Here is an 18,714-nt window from a genome sequence, read left to right on the forward strand (position 1 = left end):
TGTAGTGCTAAGAGCTAAGCTTTCATCATGTAGAGCAGTGATCACCAATCAGAAGATCGGGATCTACTGGTAGATCTTGGAACCTTTGACAGGTGATCCTGACAGGTTTGGCCAGGAGGCTATCAACTGTTGGCACTTCATCTGCCCTTTTCAGCTCTGCCGTGCTGCTCCTGCCCTCTGCCTTGGAGGTGACCCTCACCCCTGGGAGCCTCCTGCTTGCTGTGCAGGGCACAGGAGGAAGTGGAGGGGGTGCTAATGTCAGGGTGCCCCTCCTTCCACCCTGTATCACATCTCCCCAGAGCACAGAGGGTTAGGGATGGAGAGAGTTTTCCGGCTGTTTTTGGGAGTGGTGCAGGGCCAGGGTAGGGGTGAGCCTGCTTTAGCTCCACTACACCAACACCCAAAAGTCACCTGTGGTAAGCAGTGCCCAGCTGGAGCCCACATGCCAAACCCCGGCCCTAGTCCTGAGCCCCTCCTACACCCCAAACCCCTGCTCCCAGCCTGATTAAAGTGAGTGGGAATGAAGGAGAGAGTGAGCTGGGTGGAGCCTCAGAAGGGATGGGAAGGAGGGGGGCAAGAATGTTTGGGTTTCAGGTAAATCCTGGATTGCACTTAAAATTCAAAAAGTGATCTCACACTTAAAAAGGTTGGGGACCACTGATGTAGAGAATAACTATCAAATTTATGGGGCTGAGGTTATGCCAGGTCTACAGTGGCCAGTTCCAGAGAATTGAGGCCCTCTATATTGTCCTTAATCCTGGGAAGATTGAGGGATTATATAGAGGGAGGTAGGAGGCTCACTTTTCTCTACTGTGTCCTCATGTGTTGGATTTTTTGGAGTGAGTGAATCAGATTAAGAATGGGTTGGTGTCACTTATTCTGGTGTACAGCACCAAGATGCTTTGGTGACAGGGAATTAAGACTGGTTCATATTAAGAAAGTAAAAGGTTCTTACACCTAATCTTGTGAGCCATTCAAGCTCAGAATTGGACTGTGTATGCCTGAGAACAGCAGCACAAGAGAGACTGGATAGTGCAGTAATCAGTATAAATGGATTAGAAAAACAAGCTGGTCTTCTTTCAAACGTTACCAAAACATCAAGCCAACTCAAGAGGCACAAGTTAGTTTTTCTGGACTTGTAGGACTACAACTTCTGTAATAGACTTTGAACTGCATATACTTTCCCACAGAAGAGGAGCTAACTGCAGTTTAGATCGGACTTTGAAGTCAGTAAAACTAGTAAAGTAACATTGCTTCTTATAAAACATCAGCAATATTGAATTTAGTGCTAACATTGGAAGTATTTTTGTTTAGTGAAGAAACTGAAAAACTAAAACAGCAGCTCAAAGAAAAAGAACTTTCTGCTGATGAGGATAAATATCTACGCTACAAGATGGCAGAAGATTGTGGATATCTGACAAAAGAAAATGGTCTCTTACAGTCTCAAGTTCTGGAAGCCACCAGACACCTAGATAGAGTAAGTTGGGTTTTAAGGTTTGTTTTAAATCAGGCTATGGGGGCATACATCATAGTTCACATTGCCCTTCCTATCAAGACCCAGCTCAAGCCAGGGAAGCTAATGATCCAACTAGTGAACCAAATTAATGATCCATTTCCACCTGAGGCACACGCACTGCACATATGCTAAAAAGAATAAGGCTGTTGAACAGCAAGTAGCAAAAAATGGCTAACCTGAGAGGGTAAAAACTGTTTTTAAAAAGTGTGGGTTTTTTAAAATCTCTTTAAAAAACACAAAATGTATAATCAGCTGGAACCAGTAAATCTAACACTCATCTCTGGAGTGGCTATGCTGTACTATGCTCAGTAGTAGTAAAGATTGCATAGCAGCCTCATTTGGAACTGGTGTGTTGAGATTCCCTCCAAGACCACTTTCCACTAAGGTTCCCAAAACTCAGTTCAACTCCAGATTCCCTTATTCTAGTATCTTTATGTGGCACAGAGCAAAGCTACAGAGTTTATCAGACTCAAGAGCAGGACCTGGGTATGCAGCATACCACATATGAAAAGTTACTCAGAAAACCTCTTGCTTTACTGACATTTACACATTAAACTGCATCACATTTTGGGATTGGTTTGGTTACTTTGTAGGAACCAATCTATGTATAGCACGCTCAATTGTGCACTGTTCGTGTATTAGCTGGTCTTCACATTTCAAGGTTTTACTTGTCCATTGTCCCTAGCACCAGGGTGGTTCTTCCTTATCTTGACTAGCACAGACATCCTGACTCCAGCACTTGCCTTGTTATAAGTTCCTATTTATTATATAACCTTCCATTCACCTTCCCAGTCAAGCCAACTGCTTTTTTTTGCGGAAGTGCAAACGTGCTATTTCGGAAGCCCGGTCTCTCTCACTCCATGAAAAAGAAGAGATCTTCCAAAAGAGGGGGATTTTCCAAAATTTGGCCCAGTGTAGACGGGCTAAATTTCGGAAAAGCCTCTCCCAAAAAATTGAAAAAACTGTAGTGCAGACCTATCGCTAGTGTGACATTTCTCAGCAGACTTCTCTCCACAGCGCTCTCAATGTGCTTTTTACACTCACTCTTTACCTGCAATTAGTGCTTTCCCTTGTCACCGATAGGTCTTAGTCTTTAAAATTTCAGTGGCACTCAGACCTTTTCTGTGCTCTGGTAAGCATTCTGTTATATAGGTATTCCCAGTACTCCCTCTATTCCAGTGGTTCTCAAATGTGGTATGACTGTCTTGCAGTTGGGGCTGAAGAGTGCCAGCGTGCCAGTCTCGCACCCTCCCCCCTCCTTGAGTTTCGAGTGCCAGTGCGGTCTTCCCACCGTTGAGGAGTGGGGGAGCCCTGGGCCTCATGGGCTAGCTCCAGCTTGTAGGGGCAGGAAGTGGCTCCACTCACTTCTACTCCTCCTATCCCCAGCTGGGGGAACTGCAGCACAGGAAACCACTCACCTGGAGGCTTTTCCCACTGCTCCTACTGGCCGGAATCCCAGCCAATGGTAGCAATGGAGAACAGTGCCTGGTAGTGGCGAGCAGGGACATAGAGCCAGGTACGCATACGCCCATCCCCATCATGCCTAGATCTCTACACCATCCCCTTCACACACTCCCATCCCACCCAACTCACTCCTGCACCCCTCCCTCCTGCCCAAGCCCTCAGCCTTTATCCTCCCTCCCACACCTCACATCCCCACCCTCTCTTGCACCCATTTTGTCATCTTAGGTGGTTGGCTGGTGGTCCACAAACCTTTCAAAAGTTTGAGAACCTCTGCTCTATTCCCTTGAATTTCTGTTTAGTTGAGAGTATGATTTTTAGGTGTTATTCTTGCATTCTTTGTCTAATACTATTTGCTGGAGTTCCTTTTCCATCCAGTTCTAGACTCCCATTATCACTTCCCTACAGAAGTCCATAGGATTCTCCTTCTTTAGCTCTAACCCGCTCCTCCAGTGCCCTGGAAACCACCTCAAAATTTAAACCCACCCAAACACCATTGCTCATGATAAAACTACCTATGCATATAATCAATTATATGTTACCTGCTCCAGACAGATGAATCTTAGTCATGGCACCTACTACACTGATATTGCCTCCAAGACCTCTCCACTTAGCTTCCCAAAAACTCCCTATTTCCTCACTCAGCTACTGTAATTTGATGTACAGCAAACTGGCTTGGTTACTTTGTAGGAACCAATCCCTCTATAGCATGCTCTGTTCATGGTAACTCTGATCTTTACATTGCAGGTTTATCTTATGCATTGTTCCAAGCATTGGCTTATCTTAGCTAGCACAGACATCCTGACTCCAGCATACTGCTTGTCAAGTCCCTATTTACGACATAAATCTTCCATTCATCTTCCCAATCATGCTCGTTAAGGAATAAGGCCAGTAACTTATGTCAGGCCTACATTTGGCCCCTTTCAAGATTCAGCTGTGCCTCAAAATGTGATTAACATTAGTTAATGTTACTCTTACCATGTTGAATGTAAAAAGCTCATCCTCTCCATAGGTGTCCTCCATTGGTGTACATGCAAAACATTTACATGAAGTTCTCAAGCACTATCTACAAGCACATCTGTAAGAGGGGATTTTGTGAGTGTAAGTTCTAACTTCTGCTCAAGTCAGAGTTAAACTAGGCATAAGGCTTTAATGCATGATTTCCTACAGGAGAGGCAGCTGAGAGAGAAGGAAAGCAGCTGCCATACAAGGAGGATTTCTGAGCTAGCCTGTGAAAAGGAAGAAGAACGACAACTTGAGATGGAGCTCACTTACCTGAAGAGACTACTGCAGGATGAAAGACAGAAAGCTCTTGCTGCACAAGAACAGGTATTGCATATTGGTTTGAGTTTCTCAAATTCATCACACTAAATACAATATTCATCCCATGGTATCTCAACACCTTTAAAAAGCTGAAGTTCAAGTGACAGATTAAATTTTCTCCCTTGTTAGATTTCTGATTAATATTTTCAATAAAATTTCTGAGCTTAAAAAAAGAGCTTAAAAAATCAAAACCTGACCTATGTGATTGGTAACAGGTTGCCAGTTTAGGTTTATATTGCATTAAGATAGCCCTTGTATAATATTGGAATGGATGCTGGAGTTGTATAGAGCTCACATTTGAAATATCTAGACTCCTGTGCACAAAAGTTCCAATTCCAACAAGGTGAATCAATCCCTTAGCCTTCCAAAAATCGATATTCTACATGCACATTCTATAAATACGTAGAGATCCTTTGGTATAAAAGGAAATTGTTCAAGTTAAAAAAATCCTAAATTCCATTTGCCATTATAGCGTATGAAGATAGTGGAATTATACTACAAAAATGTATTTTTCGTAGTACATACATTCATATTATAGCCTGACTGCTTGAAAGAGCTGTTCCAAAACAGTATGCAAATCAACAATTTCATCAAGGGGATTTTTTGGTTTGCAAATAATTCACTAACCATTCTGACCTCTGAATTAATTTAGCACTCAAAAGTATTCAGTGAATAGTTTATGAACAACTTGCACCTTGTCCTCTGAAAGGTGAGTCCAAACTGTCACACGAGCTATTCACTAGCATTTGCTGTAAGTGATGATAATAGTCTTAATACAAATGAGGAACTAAAATATTTTCATGAATATCATCAGTGATGTCTAAGTTGAGAGCAATATAGGTTAAAAATATGTACAAATCTTCAGTTATTTGACTAGTTTTAGATTATGCAAATACAATTGTGCTACTCATTAGTATAAGTTCTGTTACTATCGATTCAGTCTGAGTATCGTGGAGCTGATTTTCAGAACTGTGCCCGCACAAATCTATTGGCGATTGTCTTCAATTACTGCATTTGGATACAAGTCAGAACTCACTGTACATGCAAACATCTTTATTTGCACATGTAATCATAAGAGTGTATGAATTGGTTAAGACGCTTGTGCACAATTCTGGGATGGTCATTCTGAAAACCTTTTTGAATTTCAGGTAAAGTAAAATGTATAAGTTCTCCCCGGGTGAAAAAAAAAGGTACTCACAAACAGCGCGCACACTAGCAACATAATACAAAACTGAATTTTTGTGGGTAAGTTATTTAATAAGGCTTGCACTATGTCTCACTTCTGACAAGTCCGTTGTTTATCCATCACCTTTAAATAGCTGAATTTATAATTTTTTTTAAACCTAAATAATGCAATGGTGACTGGGCAATGCAAGATAGAGGAAGGAGAAATGGGAGTACTAACAAAAGAAGCTTATTTGTTGAGTATAGACAATATCTTTAAGTCTTGTAAAAACAAATCAATGTTACCCCATGACATTTACACTCCAAGACAAACAAAATTCCCTGGGACAACCAGAAATGTTATTTTTTGGGGGGAAATTTTTGGCGAGAGTATAGCAAAAAATGAAGGGGAACAGCCTGGACATTTGAAAGTAGCCATCCTTTTATTTAAAAAAATTCAAACCCAATTACAAACGGAGAAAGCTGACCTGAAGTTCATTTGCAAATTCAATATAATCAATTTAGGACTGAATAAAGATCTTAACTGATTAATGCACTATGAAGGCAATTTCTCCTCTTGATATTCACATCACCACACCAAATGCTGAGAATGAGCCACTTCTACCCTGACTTGATTAGCCTCATTTACACTATATAGAATTGTGTTCTGTAACTTCATCAGATGAATTGGAGTGGAAGTGGGTTTTACCCATGAAAATTTATGCCCTAATAAATCTGTTAGTATTGCAGTGTAGACACCCCTTTAGAGACTACTTTGAAAGAACTAGCGCTATTCTGAAATAACTTAGTCCGCGCATCTACACAGCAGGAAGTTATTTTGAAATATAGCATCAAAATACTGTCAAGCTGGAGGACTTCTTACTCCGACTCCTGTAATCCTCATTGTATGAGGAATAAAGGCAGTTGGAAGAAGCTCTATTTTGAAATAAGTGCTTTGTAGATGCTCCCTATTTCAAATTAAGATATGCAATTGACATCGCTCAATTTGTGTAGCTTATTTCAAAGTAAGCCCTGCACTGTAGGCACACCCTAAGGTGCCATGGGACTTCTCATTTTTGCAGATACTCACACAACTATCCCTCGGAAAAAAGGGTGGGTGTCTTGCATTTTCACTGGCTGTTGACTTTCTACTATATGAGATTTAAATTATTGAATTATAGTCAACCATTACATTATTCTGAATACAAAATATTAGGATTACCTACCTACAGAAATTAGATTGCTGAGCAACCTGAAGCCACAGGAAAGACATATCAGTTTGTCAAATTTTCCTTTGGAAATTTAAATGCCAACTGTCCATTCATTGCATCAATAGGTACTACATCTCCAGCAAGTAAGGAAATCTGTAGATCTAAACGGGCAGTCACTTCAGAGCCAGCTACAAGATTTAGAAAGAAGATGGTCAAGAGCTCAACTGGAAAATTCAAAGCTGCGAACAGAAAAAACTCATTTGGTAGAACACATTTCTCAGTTACATCAACAGGTACATGAATTCACTGCTTCTTAAAAAACAAGTGGTAGAATTTGTACCTTACAGTTGAGTCATCCTCCTTTATAATGACAATACTATAGAATAATATGAAGAGATCATTTAAAACCATACCTAGTGACAGACAGCTACAATTCTCTTTTCCATGCTTACATCAATGCAAGTGGCATCACTCTCTACATTTCTTATTTACCCTGATGTAAATTTGGAGTATTTAGAACATGGCTTCAGATAAGCAATGCAGGTAGCAACACTTGTAGTTACAAGATAGACTGGGACTTTCTAGAAGACCCACTTTTCAATCACTTATAATTTTGCCAGATTAATGTTGTGGGCTGAACTTCTCCTTATGACATCTATTTAAGCTCAACTTTTGGGGGAAATTTTCAGCAAAAACAGCCTAAATACTTTTCATAATGAGGTTGGGGAAACACTACTGTAAAAAAATTAACGTGGGCAAAACAATTATTAGGTTAAGACGCTCAAGTACCCTCATGCTTTGCAGTAGGGACATTCAACTTGGCAAGGGTGATGGGTCAGGGATGTACCTGAAATGTTTTGAACACGGTTCATAAAAATGTAAAAAAGGTTAGTTGTTCCTTGTGATAACAGGACACCTGCTTTGTTTGAACAAAGCCATTAACCAAAGCCAAAAATCAGATTTATAAAATGGAACAACAGCCCTTATTGTTGCAGACCTGTTAGTCTATCACAACATGCACCACTATGTGGTATATTAACAGTAACTGCCATTACCAGACCAGTATTCTCTCTCCAACTTTGAGATGCTTAGGAAAGTGCAAGAAATCCAAGAAAGAAACTCCACTTTAATAAGATGTACAGTTCAGACACACAAAGCTCTAGATTTCACATTTGGTATTGTTTTCTTGCCCTTTCATCTCATTCAAAATAAAGAAAAAATTAGGAAGAACCTGGGCAAATGGATACCTTTCATTGTGTAGTTCTGAGAGTAATCATCTTTACCCAGAACAGTTTAGAGAAATTTGTTTTACACCAGGGGTTGGCAATAATTTCTTGAGGGGGGGGGGGACATGCCAAGATTTTGGTAAGTGGTCAAGAGCTGCACTCTTCCATATCAATGGAGGGAGTGAGGGGTCTGGGATGGAAGCAGTGTGCAGAAGGGATCTTGTAGGAAGGAAGTGGGATGCAGGAGAAGGTGTGGGGTTTGGGTGAAGGAGGTAGTTGTGACCAGCGTTAGGGGAGTAGGGTGCTGAGGTTTGGGTTGTGACCTTAGGCAAGAGGGGGTTGTGACTTGGCGCAGGGGACGGAGATGCAGGAGGAGGCAGTGAGTTTGGGTTGTGACTTGAGACACGGGATTGGGGTGCAGGATCTGGGAGAAGATATGGAGCAGGAGGTGGGGCAGAGGGTTGGTATTATGTGGGGTAAGGAGACAAAAAGACTTATCTGCTTGACTCCCAGCCAGCAGCCTTCTCAAACCAACTGCCTGCCTGCCCTGGCTACAGGGACCATGTGGTTTTTGAATAGCTACAAGTGTGGGGGTAGGGGCAAGTGCTTTGCAAACTTCCTGTTGACAACAGGCAGCTCCCAGTGGCCAGAAACAGGCCAATGGGATTGTGCTGGGGGTGGGAGCAGCACATGAAGGCTCATAGCTGTTCAAACAGAACCCAGCATCAGCTTCCTTCAGCAGCATGCGGAGGGGGAGATGGGAAATCAGGTAGTCTGCCTGAAGTTCCCCACTGCATCCGCTGGCCAGAGCAAGCCAATGGAAGGTATTTTGCCCAGGCCTGGGTTTACACTATATCCTCTTTATATAAAGATGTAACACAGAAGTAAGGGATCCATTACAGTTATGTGCTTTGCAGCAGCTTGAAAGAAAAGATTATTGCTAATTTGACAAGTAGGGTTAATTGTTATGGATTACTGAGTTGATTTTTAGGAACTGGTAACATTTACACCAGTTCCGTTTGTGTACTGTTGCAAACGGAATTTCATCCACACTAGAATAAAGTTTTAGGACAAGATCTCTATCTAGGCCTGAGACTATATGATACAGAATCAATACTAACTTTTTTTTCCCCTTTCAATTATCTAGCTTTCTGAGAAAGAAGATGAAATCCGTCACATGTATGCACATGTTAATACTATGTCCTATGACCTCAACAGTCTGAAATCTCAAGTGGAAATAGAACATACCTTGCACAGAGAAAGATGGAAAGACTTCTCCAATATTCTATCATACAAATCACCTGCAAAATGAGCTCTATTTAGGGAAATCGCTCACTTTTTCAGTAACTGACCCAATAATTTTTAAAATGAAACTAACCCTAAATTAGTTTATTAAACTCCCATTGTAAAAAAAGTGTGTCTTGAGGAACCTATATAAAGCATACTGCTCTTCAAGAAGTGTTCTGCATTTCTGCACAGTAAATGAAACCAGGTCATATCAGAATCATCTGGAGCCTGGGGAGATAAACTAAGAACACTGAGTGGAATCTGCATGATCAGCTCTTGTGAAGCTGCCCTTCAACTGAAAAAAACAACTCATTTAGCCACTTCAATTGCAAGGATAGTCTCACATAGTCATCACTCCTAGGTGGCAGGCTCTGCCATGCAGAAACATGCTTCCTGAATTTAACACTACAAATTAAATAGAAAATCCATTAGTTACTTTTTAAAATTGTCTTCATATAATGAATTGTTTAAATGAATGTTCTTGCTGCACCAGCTCTAACATCCTCTACCAAAAGCAAATGTATCAACAACAATATACTACATTCTAAAGTTGTAGCAACCTTGAAAGCCTGAGAAAGTTAATGAACTTTTGGCATTCAGGATTATCGTCTATATGTCAACTCTGAAATTAAGGAAAAAATATCAAGTTCATTCTCAGCTTTCACAAACATTCCTTTTGGCTCAAATTAAGTTATGTCTCAAAACAAAGATGACAATTTTGGAAGTTTTGAACCAAATCCATTTACTCCTTTTCAGATGAGAAAACAGACAAAAAAAAAAAAGAGGTTTCTATAGCAATGTCAGTTTTGCCAAACTGCATATAAGGTTGTACATCTCTAGCTTCAGATACAATCTTGCTCTGCATACTGCCATTGAAAATGCTGCTGCTAAGATCAATTTCTTAGCCTTTCACTTTGACCTCCATAATGAATCTGCATTACTCCTCTACCCCCCTTCTCTAACATATCAAACATAAGTCTTCACTTTCATGGCCCTTCAGAACGTATCCCCTCTCTACCCATCATCATCTCATTAATAATCAAGATGTTAGCTCCTGCTTTGGTTGAGTCCATGCTGCTCGTCTCCTTTGCTCATGTGCCCCTCCTCCTTTTCCTCCTACCCTCTGATCAGCTCTCAGTGGGATACACTGGAAGGGGGAAGCACAGGTGTGACAGGCTCAGTGGAGAGGGTAGGAAGTGGCAGGAACCTAGGCGGAAAGGGTGGAGGAGGACAGCGCCTAGGGCAGAGCTGAGGGTTGAACAGTGAGCACCCGCAGGCCCAGTGGAAAGTTGGCACCTGTAGCTCCAGCCCTGGATTTGGTACCTATGTAAGGAGCCACATATTAACTTCTGAAGAGCCACAGGTTGGCCACCCCTGATTTAGACAGTCACTGGGAGGAGATAGGGAAACCCCTTTGGTGCTCTGCATAGGTCACAAAGAGCTACGTAGAACTGAGAAAGGCCTGTGTCCTCTCCAGATAGAAAGCCAGCGCCCGACACACCCAGCACATGGAGGCGTTTCTCCCCCATTGTTTGCATAAAGCTTGGGGTAGAAGACTAGCAGAAAAAATGTCCTGGCCTATGGGGAAGGTGGAGACCACCTTGGGAAGAAAGGCCAGTGTGGCCAAAGCTGGAACTTGTCTGAAGAACGGGGTATACAGAAGTTCTAACGTTAGCGCTCGGAACTCCAACACCCTTCTGGCTGAGGTAACAGCAATCAGGAAAGCTACCTTGAAGGAGAGTAGTGACAGGGTGCACATGGCTAGTGGCTCAAATGAACCCAGGAGCTTTGTCAGGACCAGGTTCAGGTCCCACTGCAGGAGAGGGTCCTTAACTTGGGGTTAGAGTCTCCGCAGACCCCTTAAGGAACTGAGAGGTGACCCCATGGAAGAAAACTGATTGACCTTGAAGCAGCAGGCGAAAATTAGATATGGCGGCCGTGGCCGTGGACAGGCCCTGCTGCTTCAGGGGCAGTAGATAGTCCAGGATTGGCTAAAGGGAGGCCTCATCCGGAACCACCCACCTTGCCACACCTATAGGGAGAAACGGGTCCATTTAGCTGCGCACGTGTTGTGCACTGAGGATTTACACCTCTCAAGGAGGACCTGCTGTACAACACCCCAACATGCCAGCTCCTGCAGGTTCAGCCACAGATGAACCACACTGTCAGGTGGAGCGAGCTAAGGCGCAGGTGAAGTGGTCAACTTTGGTTATGAGATAGCAGGGGCCTCAGCAGCAGCCTTCTGAATGCGACACCAGGTTCATTAGTGCCACAAACACGAGCTGGCCAGGCTAGGCCAGCATGATGAGGATGACCATCGCCTTATCCCTCTTGACCTTTCGAAGGACCTTGCTTATGAGTGGAAATGGAAAGGTGGTGTACAGGAAGCCTTCCAACCATCTGAACAGCAATGCATCTGGCAGAGAGTCCTGCTCGAGGCCAAACCTGGAACTGAACCAACTGAACTTTGCTTTGTGTTGTGTCGCGAAGAGATCCACTAGGGGATATGTCCAGTCTCAGAAGAGGGAGGCAGTCACCTCAGGGTGGAGTGCAAACTCGTGGCGAGAACTCTCTGCTAAGAGTGGTGGGCTTCCGGTGTGACACATGCAGGACATAAAACTCCCAGAGCCACATCGCCTCTACGCAGAGTTCTGGAGATCGAGCTCCACCTTGTCTGTTTATGTAACACGATGGCTGTGCTGCCCGTAAGTAGTACACCACCCTGCCTTCTTGGTGCAGTAGGAACACCTCGCATGCGTTCCGTATCACCCAGGGCTCTTTCATGTTTATGTGGCACACCCTTTCTTAAGGGGACCACATGCTTTGGGTGTGAAGGGTGCCCATGTGGACTCCCCAACTGCAGTCTGATATGTCAGCTCCCTGGAATGCAGTCGAAGATGGTATGCAGGTCCTGTTGGGCATGCCATTTGGGCCATCCACCAGGCCAGGGCCGACAGGACCCTGGGTGCCACCATCACTATCTGTTCAAGGTGCCTTGCTGGGCCATAAACTGACGCCCACCACAGCTGGAGGGGCCTTATTCTGAGCCTGGCCAGAGGTACCACATATGTTCAAGCGGGCATATGGCCCAGGATCTGTAAATACACTCATTCTATAGACATGAGGATGACCATGAGCTGATCAATTAGATTCAAAGTGCTCTCTGTCCTCTCTTGGAGGAGTGATGCTCTGGCTGTAGTGCAGTTCAGGACTGCTTCTATAAACGCTATCCTCTGGCTGGGCACCAAGAAGGATTTCTTTTCATTTATTAGGAGGCCAAACCAACAGCACATTCAGGAGGCGGTGGACATCCCACTGAATCTACCTGTTGGATGGCCTCTGGATTAGCCTATCATCAAGTAAGGGTACACCTGGACCCCCCAAGGCCTTAGGTATGCTGCCACCACCACCACACTTGGTAGAGACGCTGGGGGCCATAGACAAACCAAAGGGAAGGGTTTTCTTACAACTACAAATCTCAGGAATCGCTTGTGGCCCTCAAAGATGACGATGTGGAAATATGCTGCACTCTACCTCAAAGATGCCTATCAGCCCCCAGTATTCATATTGCGGAGAATGGTGGCCAGGGAGGCCATACAGAACCTGAAGTGGGCCAAATATTTGTTGAGGCCCCGGAGGTCCCTGTTGGCCTTGGGAATAAGGAAGTATCGAGAGTAGAAACCCGTTCTTGAACTCACGTGGTACCCCCTCCACTGCTCCCACCTGGAACAAATGGGACAGCTTCTGTTCAAGGAGTTGCTTGCGAGAGGGGTCCCTGAAGAGGGATGGGAGCGGGAGTGAGGGGAAGAGACAAGAGCTGGAGGGTGTAGCTATATCAGACAGTGGCCAGGACCCAATGGTCCAATGTAATTTCCATCCATTCCAGGAGGAAGGGATGGAGCCTGGCTGAGAATAGGCAGGCAGGATCCTGGGATTCCAGTATGTCATCTTCGGGTACACCCACAAAAAGGAGCACTTGCCCTGGGACTTGGGCTGGCTGGTCAACTGCAGGCCAGATAAAGGACAGTGGCCTTGCTTTCATGTCAGAGGCTTAGAGAGTGAAGGGGCCCTTTCTAGGTGAGGGTACTGGCCTCTTTTGGGGGGGACTTGTTGCTTAAACCATTTCCTCAGACCCAGGAACACAGAGGCCCAAAAGGATTTCAAGGTAACGCAGTAGTCGTTAAGCCTGTGCAACGTTGTGTCTATCTGTTCTGTGAACAGGGCCCCTGTGACAAATGGCAGGTCTTGAATAGAGTTCTGTGCCTCCAGGGACAGACCTAACAGGAGCAGCCAGGCCACCTACCTAATACAAATGGTGGAAGCCATGGATCGAGCCACCAAGTCTGCAGCATTGATGCCATTTGTAGAGCTACCAGAACCACTGACTAACCTTCTTCAACAAGGGTCTTGAAACTCCTTGAGACACACTTTGGGCAAGGAGGCCTCAAATTTTGCCAGCACCTCCCTGTGTTCATACCATGTGGTGCAAACAAGGCCTAGTGGTTCACCATCCTCAGGTAGAAGCTGGCTGAAGAGTGGACCTTCCTTCCACACACAGTCTTTATTCTTAGGGGTGAGTGCTGGCTGGCCCTTGCACTCCCTGTGGTTCAGACTCCACCATGAGGGAGCTTGGTGGTGGGTTGGTATAAAGATAGCCGTGGTCCACCACTGGCACAAAGTACTTCTGCTTTGCTTCTTGGCTATTGGTGGAAAGGAGGAGAGTGTCTGCCAGAGCACCATGGCAATTTTGGCAACCACCTCACGTAGGGGCAACGCCACCCTGCCTGGGTCCACTTGACCCAGGACTGTGAACAGTGAGTCTGACGATTCCTTCACCTCCTCAGCTTGGAGGCCCTGCCCATTGGCTACCCTCCTGAGTAGGTCCTGGTGGGCATTCGAGTCCTCCTGAGAATCCGCCAGGGGGAACAACACGATCACCTCATCTGGGGATGAGGAGGCAGGGGCTAGCTGGGCTTCCTCATCTTGGTGAGGCTGATTGTCTACACCCATCTCCTGGTGTGGGGTGGAGAGCAGAGGAAGAGGGTGTGCCCATATCTCCTTAGGGTCCCCTAGGCCCTGTCAGCACTGATGAGGCCTGGGATGGATCAACAATTGAACAAGTAACCTGGGGCTAAACCCAGGGAGTCAACGGGCACCACTGAGCCCGTGGCCATGGTGTGCTCTGCGACAGTACTGGCGGCACTGAAGTCAACGGTGCAGTCTGTTGTGCAGTCTGCTCTGCCGGGAGGATGGAGGCCACAGTCAACACCACACTACCAGAGTGGATGCTTACCGATACTCAAAGAGGACAAGTGGGAGCAGCAGCCTTTCCAGTGCCAGATTTCCGTCACTGACGAGACTGCAGCCACCTGGAGTGTCAGCGGGAACTTCTGTGCCCCAACAACGCTCCTCAAGTCTGGTGAATGGTGCTAGACCAAGGTATCACCATGCCGAGATGGAGACCAAGAGAAACGGGATGCACCTCTGCCGCTGGATCGCCTTGATAACGATGAGCATCTACAGCCCGGCAAACGGTATTAGTGCCATGGCAAGGGCGAGTACAGAGAGTCACTGTCTCCTCATACCACTTTAGGTATATCTTAGGTGGTCTTATACATTTTCAGGAGGCAAAGAGAAAACCTGTTCTACCTATCTAGAGAACATCCACATTCTATTAGTGAAAAAGATATGAAGGACTCTACCAATATTATGAACCTTTAGTCAATTATTCACTACTGTACATTTTATTCTCCAACTTGCATGCAACTTCTTGCTTGAGGTCAGTAAAAAGTCAATTGGAAGAATGTGTTATACTGCTTTTCCACATATAAAACTAAGTTTCTATTCTGCTGGCCCTTATTTAAGGGTGTAGCTTTGGTCTTCAGAACTACCCCTCTTCTTCATGTGGATACAAAGTTTTTTCTATCTTGGAGTTATCAGGGTCCCAGACTGCTGTCAAACTCCTATTGTTCTTATGACAAAGGCACATGCTGACCAACAGGGAAGAGCAGTTATCCCTTACTAACAAGGTAAGCCTAAATACTACAGAAGTTTTTTGGTTGAAAGGCTTATTAAAACTTCAACTATGCAATGTCTTTGTAACTAAACCACTGGAGTCCTGAGGCACCTTAAAGATTTATAGATATATTTGGGCATAAGCTTTCCTGGGAAAAAACCCACTTCAGATGCACAGGACTCTTCATTGATTTTGCAGAGAGACTAACGCAGCTACATCTCTGATAATTGTTACTAACCACTGTCAAGAGTAGTGCTGAAGCCATCTCTACTCTACAAACCATGATCAATGCAAATTACACTGGCATACAGCAGCCAAATTCTGCACATCACTTGGACAGGTATATACCTACTTGCTTCCACTGGTGCTGCGCATGCTCAGCAAGAGCACTTTTGTCAATGGAGAAGTGCACAATGGATAGATACCTAGTGTGCCAAATGCCATTGTCTGGTGCAATTCTTTTGGGGACATCTTTGTACTGAATAAAAATTATTCACCCAGTGATTTCTAGGAGCTGAGCATCAAGTTCCCAGCATGCAACTTTCTCAGTGCCATTAAGCCATCCGTATCAGATAATTTCATGTTTAAAAAAAATGCATACAAATCCATTTACTTTTCCATGTCCACCATCTCTGACAGTGCAAAAGTTTTGAAGCTTCCATGATTCTATGTGGCAAATGCAGAACATACAGCACTCCTTGATTTGCAAACCTGCAGAAAATACTGCAACCATAGGAGGACCTTACAATTTCTTCACTGGCAGTATGCTGAGGGACATTGCCTCCAACAACCTTTTTTTGCTTTCTCAAAGGAGCTACAGAGGGTAGAGCACTGATGAGTGGACTCACACTGTAATGCAGGTTTGGGAAATGTAGTGACTGCAAAAGTTTTAGATTTGAAAATACATATTTCTTTGATCTGTGAACCCAGGTCGCCCCAGCTCTCCAACACAGGGACAGCAGAATGAGAGCTGTGTTGACGGAAGTTAGTAATGATTGCACTGTGGACGCTTGTAACATCAAATTCTTACTGGTTAGTAGGAAATCATTTTGCAGCCAAAAAAAAAAAAAAAAAAAAGTGAGGACAGATGTCCTGCAAGTATGTATGGCTTCAAAAAGATCTCACCAAACTAAGTGATTGGGCAACAAAATGGCAAATAAAATTTAATGTTGAAAAATTTTAAGTAATGCACATTATTTTTTCCAATCTCAACTATACATACAATATGATGGGGACTAATTTAGCTACAACTACTTGAAAAAGATCTTGAAGTCACTGTGGATAGTTCTCTCGAAACATCCACTCAGTGTGCAGCGGCAGTCAAAAAAGCAGACAATACCAGGCATGATTAAAAAAAGGAATAGTGAATAAGACAGAATATCTTATTGTTTCTATATAAAACCATGATACGCCCACATCTTGAATACTGCATATAGATGTGGTAACCTTACCTCAAAAGATATATTGGCATTAGAAAAGGTTCAGAAAAGGGCAACAAGAATTATTAGGGGTTTGGAACGGATCCCATATGAAGAGAGATTAAAAAGAGACTCCGAATTTTCAGCTTAGAAAAGAGGAGATTAAGGGGGGATATGATAGAGGTCTATAAAAGCATGACTGGTGTGGAAAAAGTGAATAAGGAAAAGTTATTTACTTATTCCCACAATATAAGAACGAGGGGTCACCAAATGAAATTAATAGGCAGCAGGTTCAAAAACAAAACAAAAAAAGAAGTATTTCTTCACTCAGTGCAGAGTCAACATCTGGAACTCCTTGCCAGAGGATGTGGTGAAGACTAGGACTTTAACGGGGTTCAGAAGTGAGTTAGATAGATTCATGGAGGTTAGGGCCATCAATGGCTATTAGCCAGGATGGGTAGGAATGGTACCACTAGCCTGTCTAGAAATGGATGACAGGAGACAGATCATGTGCTGATTACCTGTTGTGTTCCCTCCCTTTGGGGAATCCGGTATTGGCCACTCTTGGCATACTGGATAATGGGCTAGATAGACCTTTGGTCTGACCCAATATGGCCGTTCTTAAGGCCATTAACCCTCTATGCAGGACTGACTCAGCAATGTGCAGGAATAAAGGGATGATTTGCAGTAATGGGGTTCTTGAACTGCCATGGGGCAACAGGTAAGCATGTACACATCCTTCTTTTGGAACCAATTCATCTTGCCACAGACTACATAAACAGAAAGGGTGACTTTACCATGCTTATGCAAGCATTGGATCTTTTTTCTGTGCTTTCCAATCCATGTATTCTACAGTATGTGTTCTGAACTAATAAAGACAAATCTGATTCTCCAAAAAAATGCAACTTGGACTGGCAAAAAAATGCACTAAAACAGCATGCAAAATAATCATAAGCAATATTATTCAAGTTTAATACATTCAGAGTGCAACTTTAAAACTGGAAGGGAAGTAAATATTTATGTCAATTTGAGTACATAAATGTGGTTATACATGCTAGGGATGCAGAATTTCGATTCATTGGCTAATTCAATAGTTGATACAATCTGCATTGACTATTCGATTAGTCGATAAAGGTGCTCCAAGGCTGTTGCTACACTTCAAAGTCTACAGCACTGCAGGGAGCACAGGGCTAATAGGGGACTCAAGCAGTCCCTAGCTGACCCTGGACTCCACATGGCTCTGCTGCTTTGAAACAGTGTGCAACTAGAGCTGCATACAGAGTTTCAAAGCAGCAGACCCTGGGCTCCATGCGGTGATTCCGCTTTGAAGCACTCCCTTCTCCTCTTCTTCCCCCATGCCTCTTGCAGCCTCTTTCTAATAAAGGCAGTGAAGAGAGGTGGGGAAGCAACTAGTCAACACACTGGTCAACTATCTGATAAGCATTTGCTTATTGGACAGTTGACTAGTCCTTCACATCCCTAATACATGCATCAACTGTGGTGCACACAAGCCAGTGTATGTGAAACTGGTCTTCCTTTCTGTCTCCCAGGATGGAGTGCTCAAGGTAAAAATGCAGCCCATGATGCTAAGAACATTGTGGGGGTGGGAGTGGGAGATGAGTAAACAGCAACAATGAAGTTGTCCAAGGATTGCAAAGGGTCAAGCATTTTTGGGGGGAGAGGGTGGACCCAAAATCTGTAGCTGTTGGGTTTGCTGCCTGAAGTGGTGGTGCATTTCCCTCTTCTTCCCTCACTTTTCCTACTTTTTCCTTATCCATGCGGTTGTCATGTAAGGCCTTCAAGCCTTTTGTTCACAGTCCAGTGTATAACTGGCATGTCGGATCTCACAGAACATGTCCTGCCTAGTGCTCTTCCCCCTCCTCGTCAAGGTTGACCATTGCAGGGGGTGGGGAGCACAAGATGATCATACCTGAGGTGGGATTAAAAAACAAACAATGTGCCATTGGAAAATGTGGACAGTGGAAAAGGTAAGGTATTTCATCAAGACTCTCTTCCCTTGTTCTCATAAACACTTTCTGTGGCTCAGCATTGCCCACCAACTCCAACCACAGTGAATGTGGCCCACTAGTGA

General features: G+C 44.0%; 1 protein-coding gene across 3 annotated transcripts in view; it reads left to right on the plus strand.

Annotated features, from left to right (window-relative positions):
- Positions 1-14,820, plus strand: part of LOC102445697 (uncharacterized) — a 42,517-nt gene extending 27,697 nt beyond the window's left edge. For 2 of the 3 annotated variants that reach the window (XM_006135275.4, XM_025190841.2), the window contains 4 exons: positions 1,315-1,477; positions 4,148-4,306; positions 6,801-6,968; positions 9,049-14,820. In XM_006135275.4, coding sequence (XP_006135337.3) covers positions 1,315-1,477; positions 4,148-4,306; positions 6,801-6,968; positions 9,049-9,213 — 655 coding nt within the window. In that variant the 3' untranslated portion in view covers positions 9,214-14,820. Of the gene's footprint in view, positions 1-1,314; positions 1,478-4,147; positions 4,307-5,448; positions 5,546-6,800; positions 6,969-9,048 lie in introns of those variants that run through there. The other variant, XR_003091597.2, reaches the window with a different exon arrangement.
- Positions 14,821-18,714: the final 3,894 nt, after the last annotated feature.

The sequence above is a fragment of the Pelodiscus sinensis genome, chromosome 2 (genome assembly GCF_049634645.1).
Source record: "Pelodiscus sinensis isolate JC-2024 chromosome 2, ASM4963464v1, whole genome shotgun sequence".
NCBI classification, from domain to species: Eukaryota; Metazoa; Chordata; order Testudines; family Trionychidae; genus Pelodiscus; species Pelodiscus sinensis.